The sequence below is a fragment of the Anolis carolinensis genome, chromosome 3 (genome assembly GCF_035594765.1).
Source record: "Anolis carolinensis isolate JA03-04 chromosome 3, rAnoCar3.1.pri, whole genome shotgun sequence".
Classification (NCBI taxonomy): Eukaryota; Metazoa; Chordata; class Lepidosauria; order Squamata; family Dactyloidae; genus Anolis; species Anolis carolinensis.
In genome coordinates, this window is record NC_085843.1 from 208138747 (window position 1) to 208155051 (window position 16305).

Here is a 16305-nt window from a genome sequence, read left to right on the forward strand (position 1 = left end):
TCTAAAATCAAGATAGTAAAAATGAGCAACACAGAGGAAATCCAGGCAAGAAACAATCGGGGCCAGCTAATATCTCCCAACAAAAAATCTCCCCAGGCAAGAAGCCAGTCTTTGAAGCTGAAAAGCCATTCAATGCTAATCAAGGTGGCCAATTTGCAACATTCACACTTATATAAACCATATATAAACCTCACTTGCCCAGTTTCCAACAAGATCTCACAACCTCTGAGGATGCCTGCCATAAATGTGGGCAAAACATCAGGAGAGAATGCTTCTGGAACGTGGCCATACAGCCTGGAAAACTCACAGCATCCCAGTGATTCTGGACATAAAAGCCTTCGACAGCAAATACATTATTTGAACGATGAGCATTAACACAGCATTATTCTTGCCCAGAAAGATAATGGTAACAATTATAGGCAATCCCTTTTTTGTGTGCAGATATACAAATTAATATGGGAAGTGGGGAGCTAAAAAAGGCAGGCCCAGTAAGTTCAATAACACATGAGTATGTTCCATTTACAAAATACTGATAATTTGTAGGAGATGAGATATACTAGAATTACTTTCAGACTGGAATTGTGATCAGGAGCACCCTGTACTGCAATATACCTGGTGGCTCTACACTGTAGAATTAATGAGATTTTATACCACTTTAACTGCCATTGCTCAATGATGTGGAATCCTGTGGTGTTTAGTTTGGTGAGGCACCGATATTCTTTGGCAGAGAAAGCCAAAAACCTTGTAAAACTACAACTCCCATGACTCCATAGCTTTGTCCCATGGCAATTAAAGTGGTATCAAACTGCATTAATTCTACAGTGTGGAACAACCCTTTGTTACAGGTCTCACATGTGCAATTGGTTGTGTAGCATGCTCGCTTTATTAAAAATTGCTATTGGGTAAAATATCCCAGTTTATGCCAGTAATTGCTAGTTAAAGTCCGAACGTATTGTTCTTAAAAGGATCATGTTGGGCTAGTGTTTTTGAACCTTTTGACGTGACACATGTTTGGCAGTTTTATTGGCAGTTTGACCGGCATGAAATTGGATGCTTATATATCTTGGCAAAAACAAGCAGGGCTCTGAAACTCTCCAGCTCCTTTTTCAAGCGATGTTGGAAACAGGCTATCTTTCTCTAGGTGCCAATGCAATCACTTCTAATAATTTCTTGAAGTCCATACTTGTGAATGCCAAATGTATTGAACTCAGTATGGTTTACCTTTGACTAGGCATGTTATAATGTTGTGTTGTAAGTGAGCTAGTTAATTTGTTGAAGATGTAAGATAAATGTTTTAGAGCTTATGAATCTCTTACAAACTTAAAATTATTTTACAAATTCTATAAAAATGACTTAATTTGGGAAGTAGAAAAGAAAGGAAAGGGAAAGGAGGGAGGGAGAGAAAAAATCATAGGGAGGAGGGAGCAAGCTTATTTTCTGCTGCCCTGGAGACTAGGACACGGAACAACAGCTTCAAACTACAGGAAAGGAGATTCCACCTGAACATTAGGAAGAACTTCCTCACTGTGAGAGCTGTTCGGCACTGGAACTCTCTGCCCTGGAGTGTGGTGGCGGCTTCATCTTTGGAGGCTTTTAAGCAGAGGCTGGGTGGCCATCTGTCAGGGGTGTTTTGAATTAAATTTTCCTGCTTCTTGCAGGGTGTTGGACTGGATGGCCCATGAGGACTCTTCCAACTCTATGATTCTGATTCTATGAAAGGAGAGGGAAAGGGAAAAATGTGAGATGACTGTCTCACTGAATAGACTAACAAAATGGCTTTTCTAGTCCAATTTGTTCACAAAGTTATTGCTTCTTTTCTCGAAAGAGAGATGCACAATTTCCAGAATTGAACATATTGTGTATGTGTGCATGTATATACATATTCACACACCTACATGTAAACAAATACATTTATTTATATACAGTAGAGTCTCACTTATCCAACATAAACGGGCCGGCAGAACGTTGGATAAGCGAATATGTTGGATAATAAGGAGGGCTGAAGGAAAAGCCTATTAAATATCAAATTAGGTTATGATTTTACAAATTAAGCACCAAAACATCATGTTTTACACCAAATTGACAGCAAAAGCAGTTCAATACATGGAGCCCCCGATGAAGTAGTGGGTTAAAGCCTTGTGACTTGAAAGTTGGGTAGCTGACCTGAAGTCTGCCAGGTTTTAATCCCACCCGGGGAGAACGTGGATGAGCTCCCTCTATCAGCTCCAGCTCTATGCGGGGACATGAGAGAAGCCTCCACAAGGATGGTAAAAACATCAAAAACATCCGGGCGTCCTCTGGGCAACATATTTGCAGACGGCCAATTCTCTCACACCAGAAGCTCCTGACACGAAAAAAAAAAATACATGGTAACGTTATGTAGTCATTACTGTATTTACGAATTTAGCACCAAAGTATCGCAATGCATTGAAAACATTGACTACAAAAACATTGGATACTAACAAATTGATTACAAATAAAGATAGAATTGCATAAAATGAACTTACAGTAACATTGTCAGAAATTAAATGCATAAAAAGTTCAGTCCTTGCTGCCTAGAGAAAGAGTTGGGGATCTGGGCGGGAGGCAGACTGCGTTGGATAATCCAGAACATTAGATAAGCGAATGCTGGATAAGTGAGACTCTACTGTATATATACACAGAGAGAGAGAGAGAAATGTATATACAGTGTTCCCTCACTTATCGCTGGGGTTAGGTTCCAGGACCACCCGCAATAAGTGAAAATCCGCGAAGTAGGGACGCTATATTTATTTTAATATTTATACATTATTTTAGTAGTTATACACTATTTTAAGGGGCCCCTGGTGGCACAGTGTGTTAAAGCGCTGAGCTGAACTTGCAGACCGAAAAGTGCCAGGTTCAAATCCCGGAAGAGGAATGAGCGCCTGCTGTTAGCCCCAGCTCCTGCCAACCTAGCAGTTCGAAAACATACAAATGTGAGTAGATTAATAGGTACCGCTCTGGTGGGAAGGTAACGGCGCTCCATGCAGTCATGCCGGCCACATGACCTGGAGATGTCTACGGACAACGCCGGCTCTTCAGCTTAGAAATGGAGATGAGCACCAACCCCCAGAGTCGATCACGACTGGACTTCACATCAGGGGAAACCTTTACCGTTACCTTACACTATTTTAAGTCTTTATCAACCAATCGTGTGTTGATAAATTGACTCCTTCTCCTCCCGTTGCTGCTTGGTCTCCTTTTTTCTCCCTTTGGCTTCTCCTTCCTCCCTTACTTAGGCTGTAAATTGTAATTTTTATCTATCTATATATATATATAAAAGAGTGACAGCATCAGGGCAGCGGACAAAACAAAACTACAGGCCCCCCAACCTCGAAATTTGACAACACAACCCATCATCCACAGCTCTAGGTTGATACAACAAAAAGAAAAGAAAAATAAAGTCCTAATTAGAGGGAAAAGAATAATTGTTGTTATCCAATTGCTGCCAGTTAGAGGGCTAAGCTCCACCCACTTGGTCTCCTAGCAAACCTACTCAGCCCAGGGGATAGGCCCAGTTAGGCCTCAGGCCTCTTCCACACTGCCTATAAGATACATATCATCTGATTTTAACTGGATTATATGGCAGTGTAGATTCAAGGCCCCTCCACACAGCTATTTTACTCATTTAGAATCTTATATTATCTGCTTTGAACTGGATTATCTTGAGTCCACACTGCCAGATAATTCACTTCAGTGTGCATTTTATACAGCTGTGTAGAAGGGGCAGTTCTAGGCAGATAATATAAGATTACAAATATACAGTAGAGTCTCACTAATCCAACATAAACAGTGACCTCTATCCTCACCACTTTCACAGTACACAAACAAACAAATGCATACTAAACATAAAGACAACCATACAACAGACATTCAATACCACCACTACCTCAACAATCTCTCACCAACACCACCAGACAACGCCACAGCAATGCGTGGCCGGGCACAGCTACCCTGTTTCCCCTAAAATAAGACATCCTCAGAAAGTAAGACCTAGTAGAGGTTTTGCTGAATTGCTAAATATAAGGCCTCCCCTGAAAGTAAGACCTAGCAAAGTTTTTGTTTGGAAGCATGCCCGCCAAACAGAACACCAGAGCATGCAGGATCGGTAAATCTACCTACCATAGAGTGTTGTACATGAAAATAATGGTAGTAACAAGAAAATCTTGATAAGATTCACATTTTGTCTGGTTATGCTGGTTTGTGATGACAACTACTGTACAGTATATAATAAACGTTCATTTTTTTGTTCGACAATAAATGTGAATTCTTCTTCATGGAAAAATAAGGCATCCCCTGAAAATAAGACCTAGCACATCTTTGGGAGCAAAAATTAATATAAGACACTGTCTTATTTTCGGGGAAACACGGTAGTTATTTATACAGTAGAGTCTCACTTAACCAAGCCTCGCTTATCCAAGCTTCTGGATTATCCAAGCCATTTTTGTAGTCAATGTTTTCAATATATCATGATAATTTGGTGCTAAATTCATAAATACAGTAATTACAACATAACATTGTAACTACTTTTTCTGTCAAATTTGTTGTATAACATGATGTTTTGGTGCTTAATTTGTAAAATCCATAACCTAATTTGATGTTGAATAGGCTTTTCCTTAATCCCTCCTTATTATCCAAGATATTTGCTTATCCAAGCTTCTGCCGGCCCGTTTAGCTTGGATAAGTGAGACTTTACTGTAATAGTTTTTTAGAGTTTATTGAAAAACCGCGAAACAGTGAATCCACAAAAAGTGAACCGCGAAGTAGTGAGGGAACACTGTATACTGTGAGGGAAGTAGGTATACTTTTTATCCCATATTATCTGTCAGTGCGGACTCAAGGCCCTCCTACAGTCATATAACCCAGATTATCAAAGCAATATCTGCTTTGAACTGGGTTATCTGAGTCCACATTGCCATATAATCCAATTTAAAGCAGATCATGTGGGGTCAGGCCCTGGGATATAGGGGCAGTGTGGAAGGGGCCTAGGCTAGAGACTGTCAAAACAAACCTCCATAGCATGGCGCCCGGGCAGTCACAGTACACTGCATTGATCCTACCGTGTGTAGAATTAGATGCACTGAACTTCACCCCGAGAGGCAGAGCAATCAATCCGCTTTCCAGGAAGGGAGGGAGAGAGAAGGGAAAGCCGGCTGGGCGCATGTGCAGTGAAGTTGCCGGCTTCTAGCCGGACAGCAAGAGAAGCAGCCGGCAAAGGCGCCCCGGAGGCAGCAAGGGCGCTCCTGTGGCTCCATGGGGCCGGCTCAAGAGGGTCCCCCGGCCGAGGTGGAGGAGCTGGAGCTGCCCTCGGAGGCCCAGGAACCCTGCCTGGAGCCCGACCTGCCCTCGGAGCGGGACAGCGGCCCCTCTGGCTGCCCCTGCTGCGGCTCCTGCGCCTCTTGTTTGCGAGGAAGTTTCCCCTGGAGACCGCGAGTGCCCGGTGGGTGAGGCTTGTGCCGAGTGGATGGGGGTTATGCAAGGCAAGGTCAAGGCAGGGCTGTGGCCCTCGAATGGACCCTGTCGACCCACCCTTTTGCACCCTTTTCCTTCTTCCGTTGCTGCTGTTGTTGGGGCTTGCAAGTTATTTCTGGGCTGAGAGAGTGTGAGATCCATAGTGCCTGGATCTGGAGCCAGGCATGGGCAAACTTGGGCCCTCCCTCCAGGGGTTTTGGACTTCAACTCCCACAATTCCTAACAGCCGGTAGGCTGTTAGGAATTGTGGGAGTTGAAGTCCAAAACCCCTGGAGGGAGGGCCCAAGTTTGCCCATGCCTGATTCTGGACACTTGATGCAGCCTAAAATGTGATTGTAACCATGTTTTAACGTTGTATTGAATTGTTTTGTTCTGTTGTAAGCCATGGGGCAAAAATATCTTCAATTAGTAATAAATAAATCCCAAACACCTTGATTTATCTACTATAATAATAATAATATTAATGGCATAGTTGGATATGGAATAGTCCAAAATATTATTATTCTACTATGATAATGATAATGGCATAGTTGGGAATGGAATAATCCAAAATATTATTCTAATATGATAATAATAATAATAATAATAATAATAATAATGGCATGGTGGGGCACAGACTAGTCAAAAATATTTTTATTTTACTATAATAATAATAATAATAATAATAATAATAATAATAATGGCATGGTGGGGTACAGAATCATCCAAAATATTGTTATTCTACTATTATTTATTTATTTACAGTATTGATATTCCGCCCTTCTCACCCCAAAGGGGACTCAGAGCGGATTACAATGAACACATATATGGCAAACATTCAATGCCAACAGACAAACAACATACATTAGACAGACTCAGGCATTTTTAACATTATTATAATAATATTAAAGGCATGGTGGAGTATAGAATAGTCTAACATATTATTTTACTATAATAATAATAATAATAATAATAATAATAATAATAATAATAATAATAAAATAAATTTAAATAATAATAATTGGGTGCCGTGCCAAAAGATCTCAGCCGGCATTTGGAAACAATAGACATTGACAAAATCATGATCTGCTAACTGCAAAAGGCCACCCTACTGGGATCTGCACGCATCATCCGAAAATACATCACACACTCCTAGACACTTGGAAGTGTTCGACTTGTGATTTTGTGATACGAAATCCAGCATATCTATCTTGCTTGCTGTGTCATAAAATAATAATAATAATAATAATAATAATAATAATAATAATAATAATAATAATGGCATGGTGGAGTATAGAATAATCCTGCTGCTGCTGCTCAGTCACATAGTCGTTTCCGACTCTTTGTGACCTCAAGGACCAGTCCACGCCAGAGAATAGTCCAAAATATTATTCTACTATAATAATAATATTAATGGCATGGCGGGGTATAGAATAGTCCAAAATATTATTATTCTACTATAATCATAATATTAATGGCATGGTGGGGTATAGAATAGTCCAAAATATTGTTATTCTATTATGATAATATTATTATTAATGGCATGGTGGGGTATGGAATAGTCCAAAATATTATTATTCTGCTATAATAATAATATTAATGGCATGGTGAGGTATAGAATAGTCCAAAATATTATTATTCTACTATGATAATAATATTATTAATGGCATGGTGAGATATAGAATAGTCCAAAATATTATTATTCTGCTATAATAATAATATTAATGGCATGGTGGGGTATAGAATCGTCCAATAAAATAAATAAAAAATAAATAAAATGGCATTGGCTTTTAAAGCGGGTGCATCACACCACTGGCTCATGTTCAGCTTCTGATGATGATGATAATATAATGATAAAGATAACAATATTATAGTAATATCTAATATGATTATAAATAATAATGTACTATATTATTGTAAATAATATTATAATTGTAAATAATATTCTATTATTATACATAATATAATTATAAATAATACTATATTATTGTAAATAATAATAATCGTAAGTTATAATTGTAAATACTGTTATATTATTATATTATTATACATAATTATAATTATTATACATAATAATCACAATAACTATAATAATTATGTAATTATAAAGGATATAATAATACTATATTATAAATAAATAATAATGTTATAATCTTCATAATTATAATAAGACACTGTTATTCCAGGTGAGTTTTGACTAAAGCAGAATAGAATGGGATTGAACTCCTAGACTTCAATTGATGCAGCCTAAAATGGCATTGGCTTTTTTAGCTGGTGCATCACACCATTGGCTCATGTTCAGCTTCTGATGATTATGATAATATAATAATAATGATAATAATTTTATAACAATATAATGATAAATAATACTATGCTATATTATTATGAATATTAATCACAATAATACGACAATAATATATTATTATAAATAATATATAATGTTATAATATTCATAATTGTAATAGACACTAATTCCAGGTGAGGTTTCCCTTAAGTGGAATTAGATTCCTAGGTTCCTTCCACACAGCCATATAACCCAGAATATCAAGGTGGATAATCTGCAATATCTGCTTTGAACTGGGTTAGCTGAGTCCACAATGCCATATAATCCTGTTCATTGTGGATTTTATACAGCTGTGTAGAAGAGGCCCTAGACTCCTATTGATACAGCCTAAAATGGCATTGGCTTTTTTAGCTGGTGCATCACACCATTGTCTTATGTTTCATCTGATGATGAATAAGACACTCTTCTTTTGGGCATGGCCCCATGTAAGCCGCCCCGAGTCCCTGTTGGGGAGATGGTGGCGGGGTATAAATAAAGTTTTATTATTATTATATTATTCTTTCAGTGAGATTTGACTAAAGCAAAATAGAATGGGATTATGACTTCCCATAATCTGGACCCTATTTATGATTATAATTAAAAATAACTATTATAAATAATACTATACTATATTATTATAAATACAGTAGAGTCTCGCTTATCCAACGTAAACGGGCCGGCAGAACGTTGGATAAGCGAATATGTTGGATAATAAGGAGAGATTAAGGAAAAGCCTATTAAACATCAAAGTAGGTTATGATTTTACAAATTAAGCACCAAAACATCATGTTAGACAAAAAATTTGACAGAAAAAGTAGTTCAACATGCAGTAATGCTATGTAGTAATTACTGTATTTACCAATTCAGCACCAAAATATCACGATATATTGAAAACATTGACTACAAAAATGCGTTGGATAATCCAGAATGTTGGATAAGCGAGTCTTGGATAAGTGAGACTCTACTGTAGTAATCACAATAATTATAAATAATAATATAAATATAAAGAATACAATCATGCTATATTATTATAAATAATGACATAATGTTATAATATTCATAATTATAGTAAACCACTGTTATTCCAGGCAAGGTTTGACTAAAACAGAACAGAATGGGATTATGACTTCCCACAATCTGGACAATGTCGAGCCTAGAATCGCATTAGCCTTTTTAGCACTCTTAGAATCATAGACTAGAGTTGGAAGAGACCTCATGGGCCATCTAGTCCAACCCCCTGCCAAGAAGCAGGAAAGTTACATTCTTAACTTACATTTTCAGCTAATAAGGCTCCTAAGAGTTTCCATGCCTAGTTACTTTGAATAATTTTTGTCTTTATTTTTGTTAAATAAAATAAAAGTTAAAATAAAAAATTAAATCATAGACACTAAAATCAAACAAAATAAAGAAATCAAATACTCCCTCCCCAGAGCATTCCTTCCTTCCTTCTTTTGTTTTTCTCTCTCCCCATATACACACACACACACACACACACACACATACACACGTACAGAACATACATACACACAGTAGGCTTTCAATTAATTGGCACTATAGGATTGGTAGATGTGGGATAAATGAGTTTTCTGATTGCTTGGGTTACTACTGTATTAAACTAATACTATGTCCCATGCTATACCATACCATAAACTCTGTACTGACTCGATGTTAATATTGAAATACAGTAATTAAAAGCAAATTAATACAAACTTAACCTAATGTAATATTTCCTCTAAAATTGATTTTATTTTAAGTTTTATTTAAAATATTATTTCTTTGATTTTTTTTGCTTGCTGCTTCAGTTCCAGTTAACAAAGGCCCCTTCTACACAGCTGTATAAAATCCACATTATCTGCTTTGAACTGGAATATATGGCAGTGTAGACTAAAATGATCCATTTCAAATAAGATAATGTGGATTTTCTGCTTTGATACTTGGAATATCTGGCAGTGTAGAAGGGGCCTGACAGGCTACTTATATATGTGTGTGTGTGTGTGTGTGTGTGTGTGTGTGTAATCTCACAACACAACAGACTTCTCACCTCAAACCCAGGTAGCTATCTAAATATTACACTTTTGCTTTACTAAAATTTTAACTAAGATCCCGTTCTTGTAATTTCATTATTTCGAATTAGTTGATTGGGGAGAATTTTCTCTCTACGATCATTCTCATTTTTAATTAATTTTAAAAAGATTTTCAAAAAGGTAATTTAGAGCCAACAAATAAAAAATAAAGCAATACAGACACTGAAATAAAAAAGCAAAAGAATCCAATACAAAAATACCTCCACAATATTCTCATGAGCATACATCCCACCTCACCCATGTCAACAAGGGCCCCTTCTACACTGCCATATGATCCAGATTATCAAAGTAGATAATCCACATTGTTTGCTTTGAAGTGGATTATATGAGTCTACACTGTCATATAATCCAGTTCTAAGCAGATAATATGGATTTTATAGAGCAGTGTAGAAGGGGCCTAAAATTAACAAATAAACTTTCCCCCTTCCCTTTAAAAACACATTAGAAACTTTCCAAAACTGCTGCCATTCTCAGTTTTGGAAAGGCAACGTTAATCTTTGGTCCCCATCTCTTCCTTTGTTTTTGAAACATTAAAAGCACAAATAGGATGCATTAAAGCCTGTTTATTAAGGCACTGCCTCATCAGCACACATTACTGTCTCTGCTCCATACATAATTGAAAACAAAACAAACAAACAAAAACCGGAAAAAAAACTTTCTCAGGGCTCTTCCATACAGCCCTATATCCCAGAATATCAAGGCATATGAACCCAGATAACCCAGTTCAAAACAGATATTGCGGGTTTTTCTGCCTTGATATTCTGGGATATAGAGTGTGGATGGGCCCTCAGTTACCAGTCTCTAATCTCTGTCTCAGGATCATGTAACATGCTTAATTTACAAAGGGGTAATAGATGGAATTAAGCATGTGCATTTCCAAAGTTCATAATCTGTTTTTCTTGTGAGGACGTACTTTAATATTGTTAAAATTGCATCCCTCCCCTTTTTCCTTCTTTCTATTTTAGCTCAGTTATTTTAAATATGAAAGGAGGTTGTCCTTTAATTTCAAAGTGATTGCTATAGGGTCATATGTAAAGCCTTATAGTCATTGTTATTGAGGCCCCTTCTAGACTTCCATATAAAATGCAGGTTTACCTGCTTTGAACGGGATGATATGGCATTGTAGACTCATATAATCCAGTTCAAAGATGATGATGATCTTTGATAATCCGAATTATATGGCAGTGTAGAAGGGGCCTGAGATATCTAGCCTGTTTTTCAAGGCAAAACCATGAATTATAACTTACTTTAAAATCCCAAAGTATGGCTAAATATTATACAGGAGTAGCCCATATTGGAAGTAACATGGCATACTGGGATCCCTTTCACACATCTGAATAAAATATTAGATTATCTGCTTTGAACTGAAATATGGCAGTGTGGACTCAGATAATCCATTTCAAAGCAGATATTGTGGGATTTTTCTGCCTTGATATTCTGGGATATAGGGATGTGTGGAAGGGGCCAGTTTGAGCATTGGATTAGGGGCCCTTCTACACTGCCATATAATCCAGATTATCAAAGCAGATACTCCACATTACCTGCTTTGAACTGGATTACATGAGTCCACACTGCCATATAATCCAGTTCAAATCAGATTATTTGGATCTTATATGGCAGTGTAGACGAGGCCTGAGTGACCTTAGGCGAATCACACACTCTATGCCCCAGAAAACCACAATAAAACAGAAATGATTTGTAGGAACAAAACAACTATCAACAAAGCCCATATGGCTTCATGATTACATTGGCCTGTGAAATATATTTTTGGAACAAAAGGCATTGGCGGTCACTTTATCTCATTGTTGTTTTACACAAGCAATAATTAAATAAAGCTATTAATCCTTTACTTCAAGTGGCTTTGTGAATGTTATCTAATCGCACTATTTGAATTCTTAGGGTGGTACAAAACCATGCATTTTTGTATGGCAAAGAATGGTAATTTGCCAGCCTAGCATTCTGTGAGGTATATAGATTAAAGTGTGCTGAACAATCCACTAGGCAGAATTTTTAAACCAGGTGCAGCAGCAGCAACAATAACAACAACAACAACAACAACAACAACAACTTTATTCTTGTATTATCTGCTTTGAAGTAGATCATATGAGTCTACACTGCCATATAATCCAGTTCAAAGCAAATCTGGATTTCATATGGCAGTGTAGAAGGGCCCCTAGTCCCAATCCAATCTAACCAGCAGAAACATTCCCTTTTTAAATGATCCAGCATAACTCTGTCTAGAGCTTTTGGATACACCAAATTTATTGTTATTTAATCATTCTACAGAACATTTTAGCCATGACATTGAACAAACAGTTATTTAATGCTATATTACAGAATAAACAGACAAGTAAATGGACGTTAAGTCCAGTCATGACCGACTCTGGGGGTTGGTGCTCATCTCCATTTATAAGCCGAGGAGCCGGCGTTGTCCATAGACACCTCCAAGGTCATGTGGCCGGCATGACTGCATGAAGTGCTGTTACCTTCCCGCCGGAGCGGTACCTATTGATCTATTCACATTTGCATGTTTTTGAACTGCTAGGTTGGCAGGAGTTGGGGCTAACAGCAGGCGCTCATTCCACTCCTGGGATTTGAACCTGGGACCTTTTGGTCCGCAAGTTCAACAGCTCAGCGCTTTAACATACTGTGCCACCAGGGACCCCCTACACAGTTCATATGAAATGCAGAGAAAAGATTGTGTCATGTAAATAGCACGAGATAAGAGGACTTACTTCTGGCTTTTATGTATAGCTGGGGGAAACAACTGTCTTTCTTTCACAATGCTGTCACACACCCCTGTCCGCCCGAACAGAAATCGTGATTTATGACCTTCTGGATTTGGTTGATCTGCAACTTGTATTTTCCCTTAGCATAGACCAGTGGTTCTCAACCTTCCTAATGCTACGACCCCTTAATACAGTTCTTAAATTGTGGTAACCCCCAACTATAAAATTATTTTCGTTGCTACTTCATAACTGTAATTTTACTACTGTTATGAATCATAATGTAAATATCTAATATTGAGCTAATGTCTATCTAAATATCTAAAACTGAGCTAATAGTATTTTCATTCACCGGACCAAATTCGGCGCGAATATCCAATACACCCAAATTTGAATACTGGTGGGAATGGGGAGTGAATTATTTTTGTCATTTGGAAGTTGTAGTTGCTGAGATTTGTAGTTCATCTATGCTCAAAGAGCATTTTGAAATCCACCAATGATGGAACTGAACCAAAATTGGTACACAGAACTCTCATGACCAAAATACTGGAAAGGTTTGGCAGGCGGATAGATCTTCAGCCTTCTCTGCCAAAAGGGTTCCTATGACCACCAGAAATACGTGTATCTTCCAGGTCTATTGCACCAGACTCTGGCTGCTTGCTGTCGGAATGGCAATAAAATACAAAGTAGATCCTAGAAGCCTATAATTTGGCCACACCATACAACCCCTTAATACAGTTCCTAAATTGTGGTAACCTCCAACTATAAAATTATTTTCGTTGCTACTTCATAACTGTAATTTTACTACTGTTATGAATAATGTAAATATCATAAATATGCAGGATGTATTTTCATTCACCGGACCAGATTTGGCACAAATATCCAATACGCCCAAATTTGAATACTGGTGGGAATGGGGAGGGAATGATTTTTGTCATTTGGGAGTTGTAGTTGATGAGATTTATAGTTCACCTATGCTCAAAGAGCAGAAATACATGTTTTCTGATGGTCTTTTGGCAACCCCTCTGCCACCCCCTCCCGACCCCCAAGGGGCTTGTTCCTCAGGTTGTGAAACACTGGCATGGGCAATTATGGTGAAGGCTGATAGGAGTCCTGGGGTGCATTTATACAATATAATTAACATAGTTTAACACCTCTTTAATTGTCATGGCTCACTGCTATGTTCTTTAGCCTTCTCTGCTAAAGAGGGCTGGTGCCTAGCAAAACTACAAATCCCGGGATTCCATTGCATTGAGCCGTGAAGTTAAAGTGGTGTCAAACTGAATTAATTCTACAGTAGAGATGCAACAATTTATGGAGGCCACAAATTGCGTACCCCTGCTATGTCACATGGTGTGGCCAAATTATAGGCTTCTAGGATCTACTTTGTATTTTATTGCCATTCCGACAGCAAGCAGCCAGAGTCTGGTGCAATAGACCTGGAAGATCCCTGGTTTTTCTGGTCTGTGGGCAGATTGCAGCTATTCCATGGCATCATCCTATTCATAGTTGCTGTGCCATTTCATCACCTTGTAGAAAAACCTTCTGGTGATAAATGTCTCTGTACTTAGCTCCGTTGGTTCTCAAATGTCAAATACAGTCTACAAACAGGGCTTTCAGGGCTTCTAAGGTGAAAGGCACTCTTTACAGCTAAAAATCATTAAGCAGGAATTACAAACAATTAAATAAAACTATCCTATTAAAGCAAACACCAAATTAAACAGTTTAAACTATGAAAATGATAACAGGAAAGTGGAGGTTACTACTCCATTAAATATCCTTCATCAGTAACACTATATAACAAAATTTGAAAATTTTTCTGTTCCTGGTTTGAAAGTGTTATTTCTTGTTTAATGGTATGGTACTTATTTTGAAAGTAGTTGTTATACACCAGAAACTTCATTTTTGCGACTGCCACAAACTGTGTTGAATTGGTTGAGACTCTGAGAAACATTGATTGAAAACTAGAGCAAAATGTGCTGTAGGATGTCTGGCAAAAACAACGTTTTTGCAGTTTAATCAATCCTTTCCATGTCTTTATGATAGAACCAATTAGGAAATGGCATTTATAACCCAGGAACAAAAATTGTGTTACATAGTGTGATCACTGGACCAAAACTTTTTTTTATTTAGCACAACTTTTATAGCATAAAACACACACACACATAGGTAAGAGATTAAAAAGGAATACTATATACAAAATAGAAAGAAATTAGCCGCTTTGAGTATTTTAAGAGAAAAAATATGGGCTCTTATTATTATTAATAATAGTTGAAATTAACAATACAATTCTACAAATTATTAAAATACATACCGGAAGGAAGAAGAAAAAACAATGAGAAAGGAGACATACAGAAACAGTGACTTCAATTCTTTAAACTAATGGTTGTATGTGTTAGGTTATCATAGGGTATTGGCACCATTTTAACTTCCATGGCACAATGCTATAGTATCAGAGGAGTTGTAGTTTTACAAGTAGTTTAGCCTTCTCTACCAATAGTGCTGATGCTTCACCCATCTGATTCCATAGCATTGACGAATGGCAGTCAGAATGGTATGAAACTGTATTGATTTTGCAGTGCAGTTGCAGCATATGCCCTCTAAGGTTGTGCATTCAGGGTAAACCTTGACCCGTTTCGTGTCCCCGCTTTCAGTGGGGGCCTCAATCTGTTTTTTTGGGGCCTCCCAATCTGTTTCCGATCTGGGGGTACTGAAAGATCCGTTTTCTATCAGGCCTTTTGTGGAGGGGGCTTCCCAGGCTCCCCTTTCTGCAATCTTGGTTGTTGCTATGATTTGATATGATATTGTTTTATACTTATGTACCGTATATATGCTACACCCTCTAGTGCCTTTGTAAGCCACCCTGAGTCACTTCGGGGAGATGGTGGCGGGATATAAAAAAGTTTATTATTTATTTATTTATTTATTTATTTGCTCCAAGGCATTTTAAGTAGGCTTCCCACTTCCAGGTAAGGAAGAGCAATGACCTCCTGGAAGAGGAGAGTAGTTTTCAGGAAATGAGGGTTTGCTTTTTGTTTGCAGCGGGATTAATAAAAAAGATGAAACTGTGATGCCGAAAAGCAGGATCGGCTCCCGCTTGCTTTTGTGCTGAGCTGATTTTCATACTGGGAGGGGGTTCCCATTTTGTGCTCCCAAAGTACTGAAAGAAACGAAGGAAACTGGAGAAACGGAGTCTGCGCACAACTCTAATGCCCTCTACAAATAACTATAAATGAACTTCTGCATATTATAGAAAAGGGCCGAAGCCTTTCTTTTCTTTTTTTTAACCTATCAGGCCCACCCAATTAGGGGGTTGCATAATTTAGAAGCAGCCACTAAGAAATCCCCATCTTACATTGTTTAATTTACTACTTGGTATAATATTTTGTTTTGTATTTGTTGTATTCTCAGCATTCTCAATAGCATTAGAATTATTTGAGTTTTAGGCCTATGTTGATTTTTTCCACAAAGCAGATGTATATTAGCACTCTACAATAGCACATGAGAACTTTCTTTTATTAGTGCTCTCCTTTTCAAAAGACACTTAAAATATAATATTGGTATGGAGCCGAAGAACCTTTCAGCATATTTTTCTTTGGATCCTGGCCATCTTTAATAATTCTGGTATTGAATTTGGCTCCTTATTCTATGAATTTAAAATGGAAAACTACATGGATACTTGATATTCTGTTCTTGTGTC

At 37.7% G+C, this 16305-nt stretch overlaps 2 protein-coding genes across 6 annotated transcripts in view; one reads left to right on the forward strand and one right to left on the reverse strand.

Annotated features, from left to right (window-relative positions):
- Positions 1 to 5206, reverse strand: part of LOC103279545 (uncharacterized) — a 50651-nt gene extending 45445 nt beyond the window's left edge. For 3 of the 5 annotated variants that reach the window (XR_010004597.1, XR_506868.2, XM_062976169.1), the window contains exons 1-3: positions 5082 to 5206; positions 2164 to 2344; positions 1500 to 1710 (exon numbers count right to left, since the gene is read on the reverse strand). The gene's annotated coding sequence lies outside the window, so the exon portion shown is untranslated. The other 2 variants (XM_062976171.1, XM_062976170.1) reach the window with 2 other exon arrangements.
- A 68-nt stretch (positions 5207 to 5274) lies between these two features.
- Positions 5275 to 16305, forward strand: part of slc35g1 (solute carrier family 35 member G1) — a 32955-nt gene continuing 21924 nt past the window's right edge. Inside the window, exon 1 of the mRNA XM_062976173.1 lies at positions 5275 to 5461. Coding sequence (XP_062832243.1) covers positions 5275 to 5461 — 187 coding nt within the window. The remainder of the gene's footprint in view (positions 5462 to 16305) is intronic.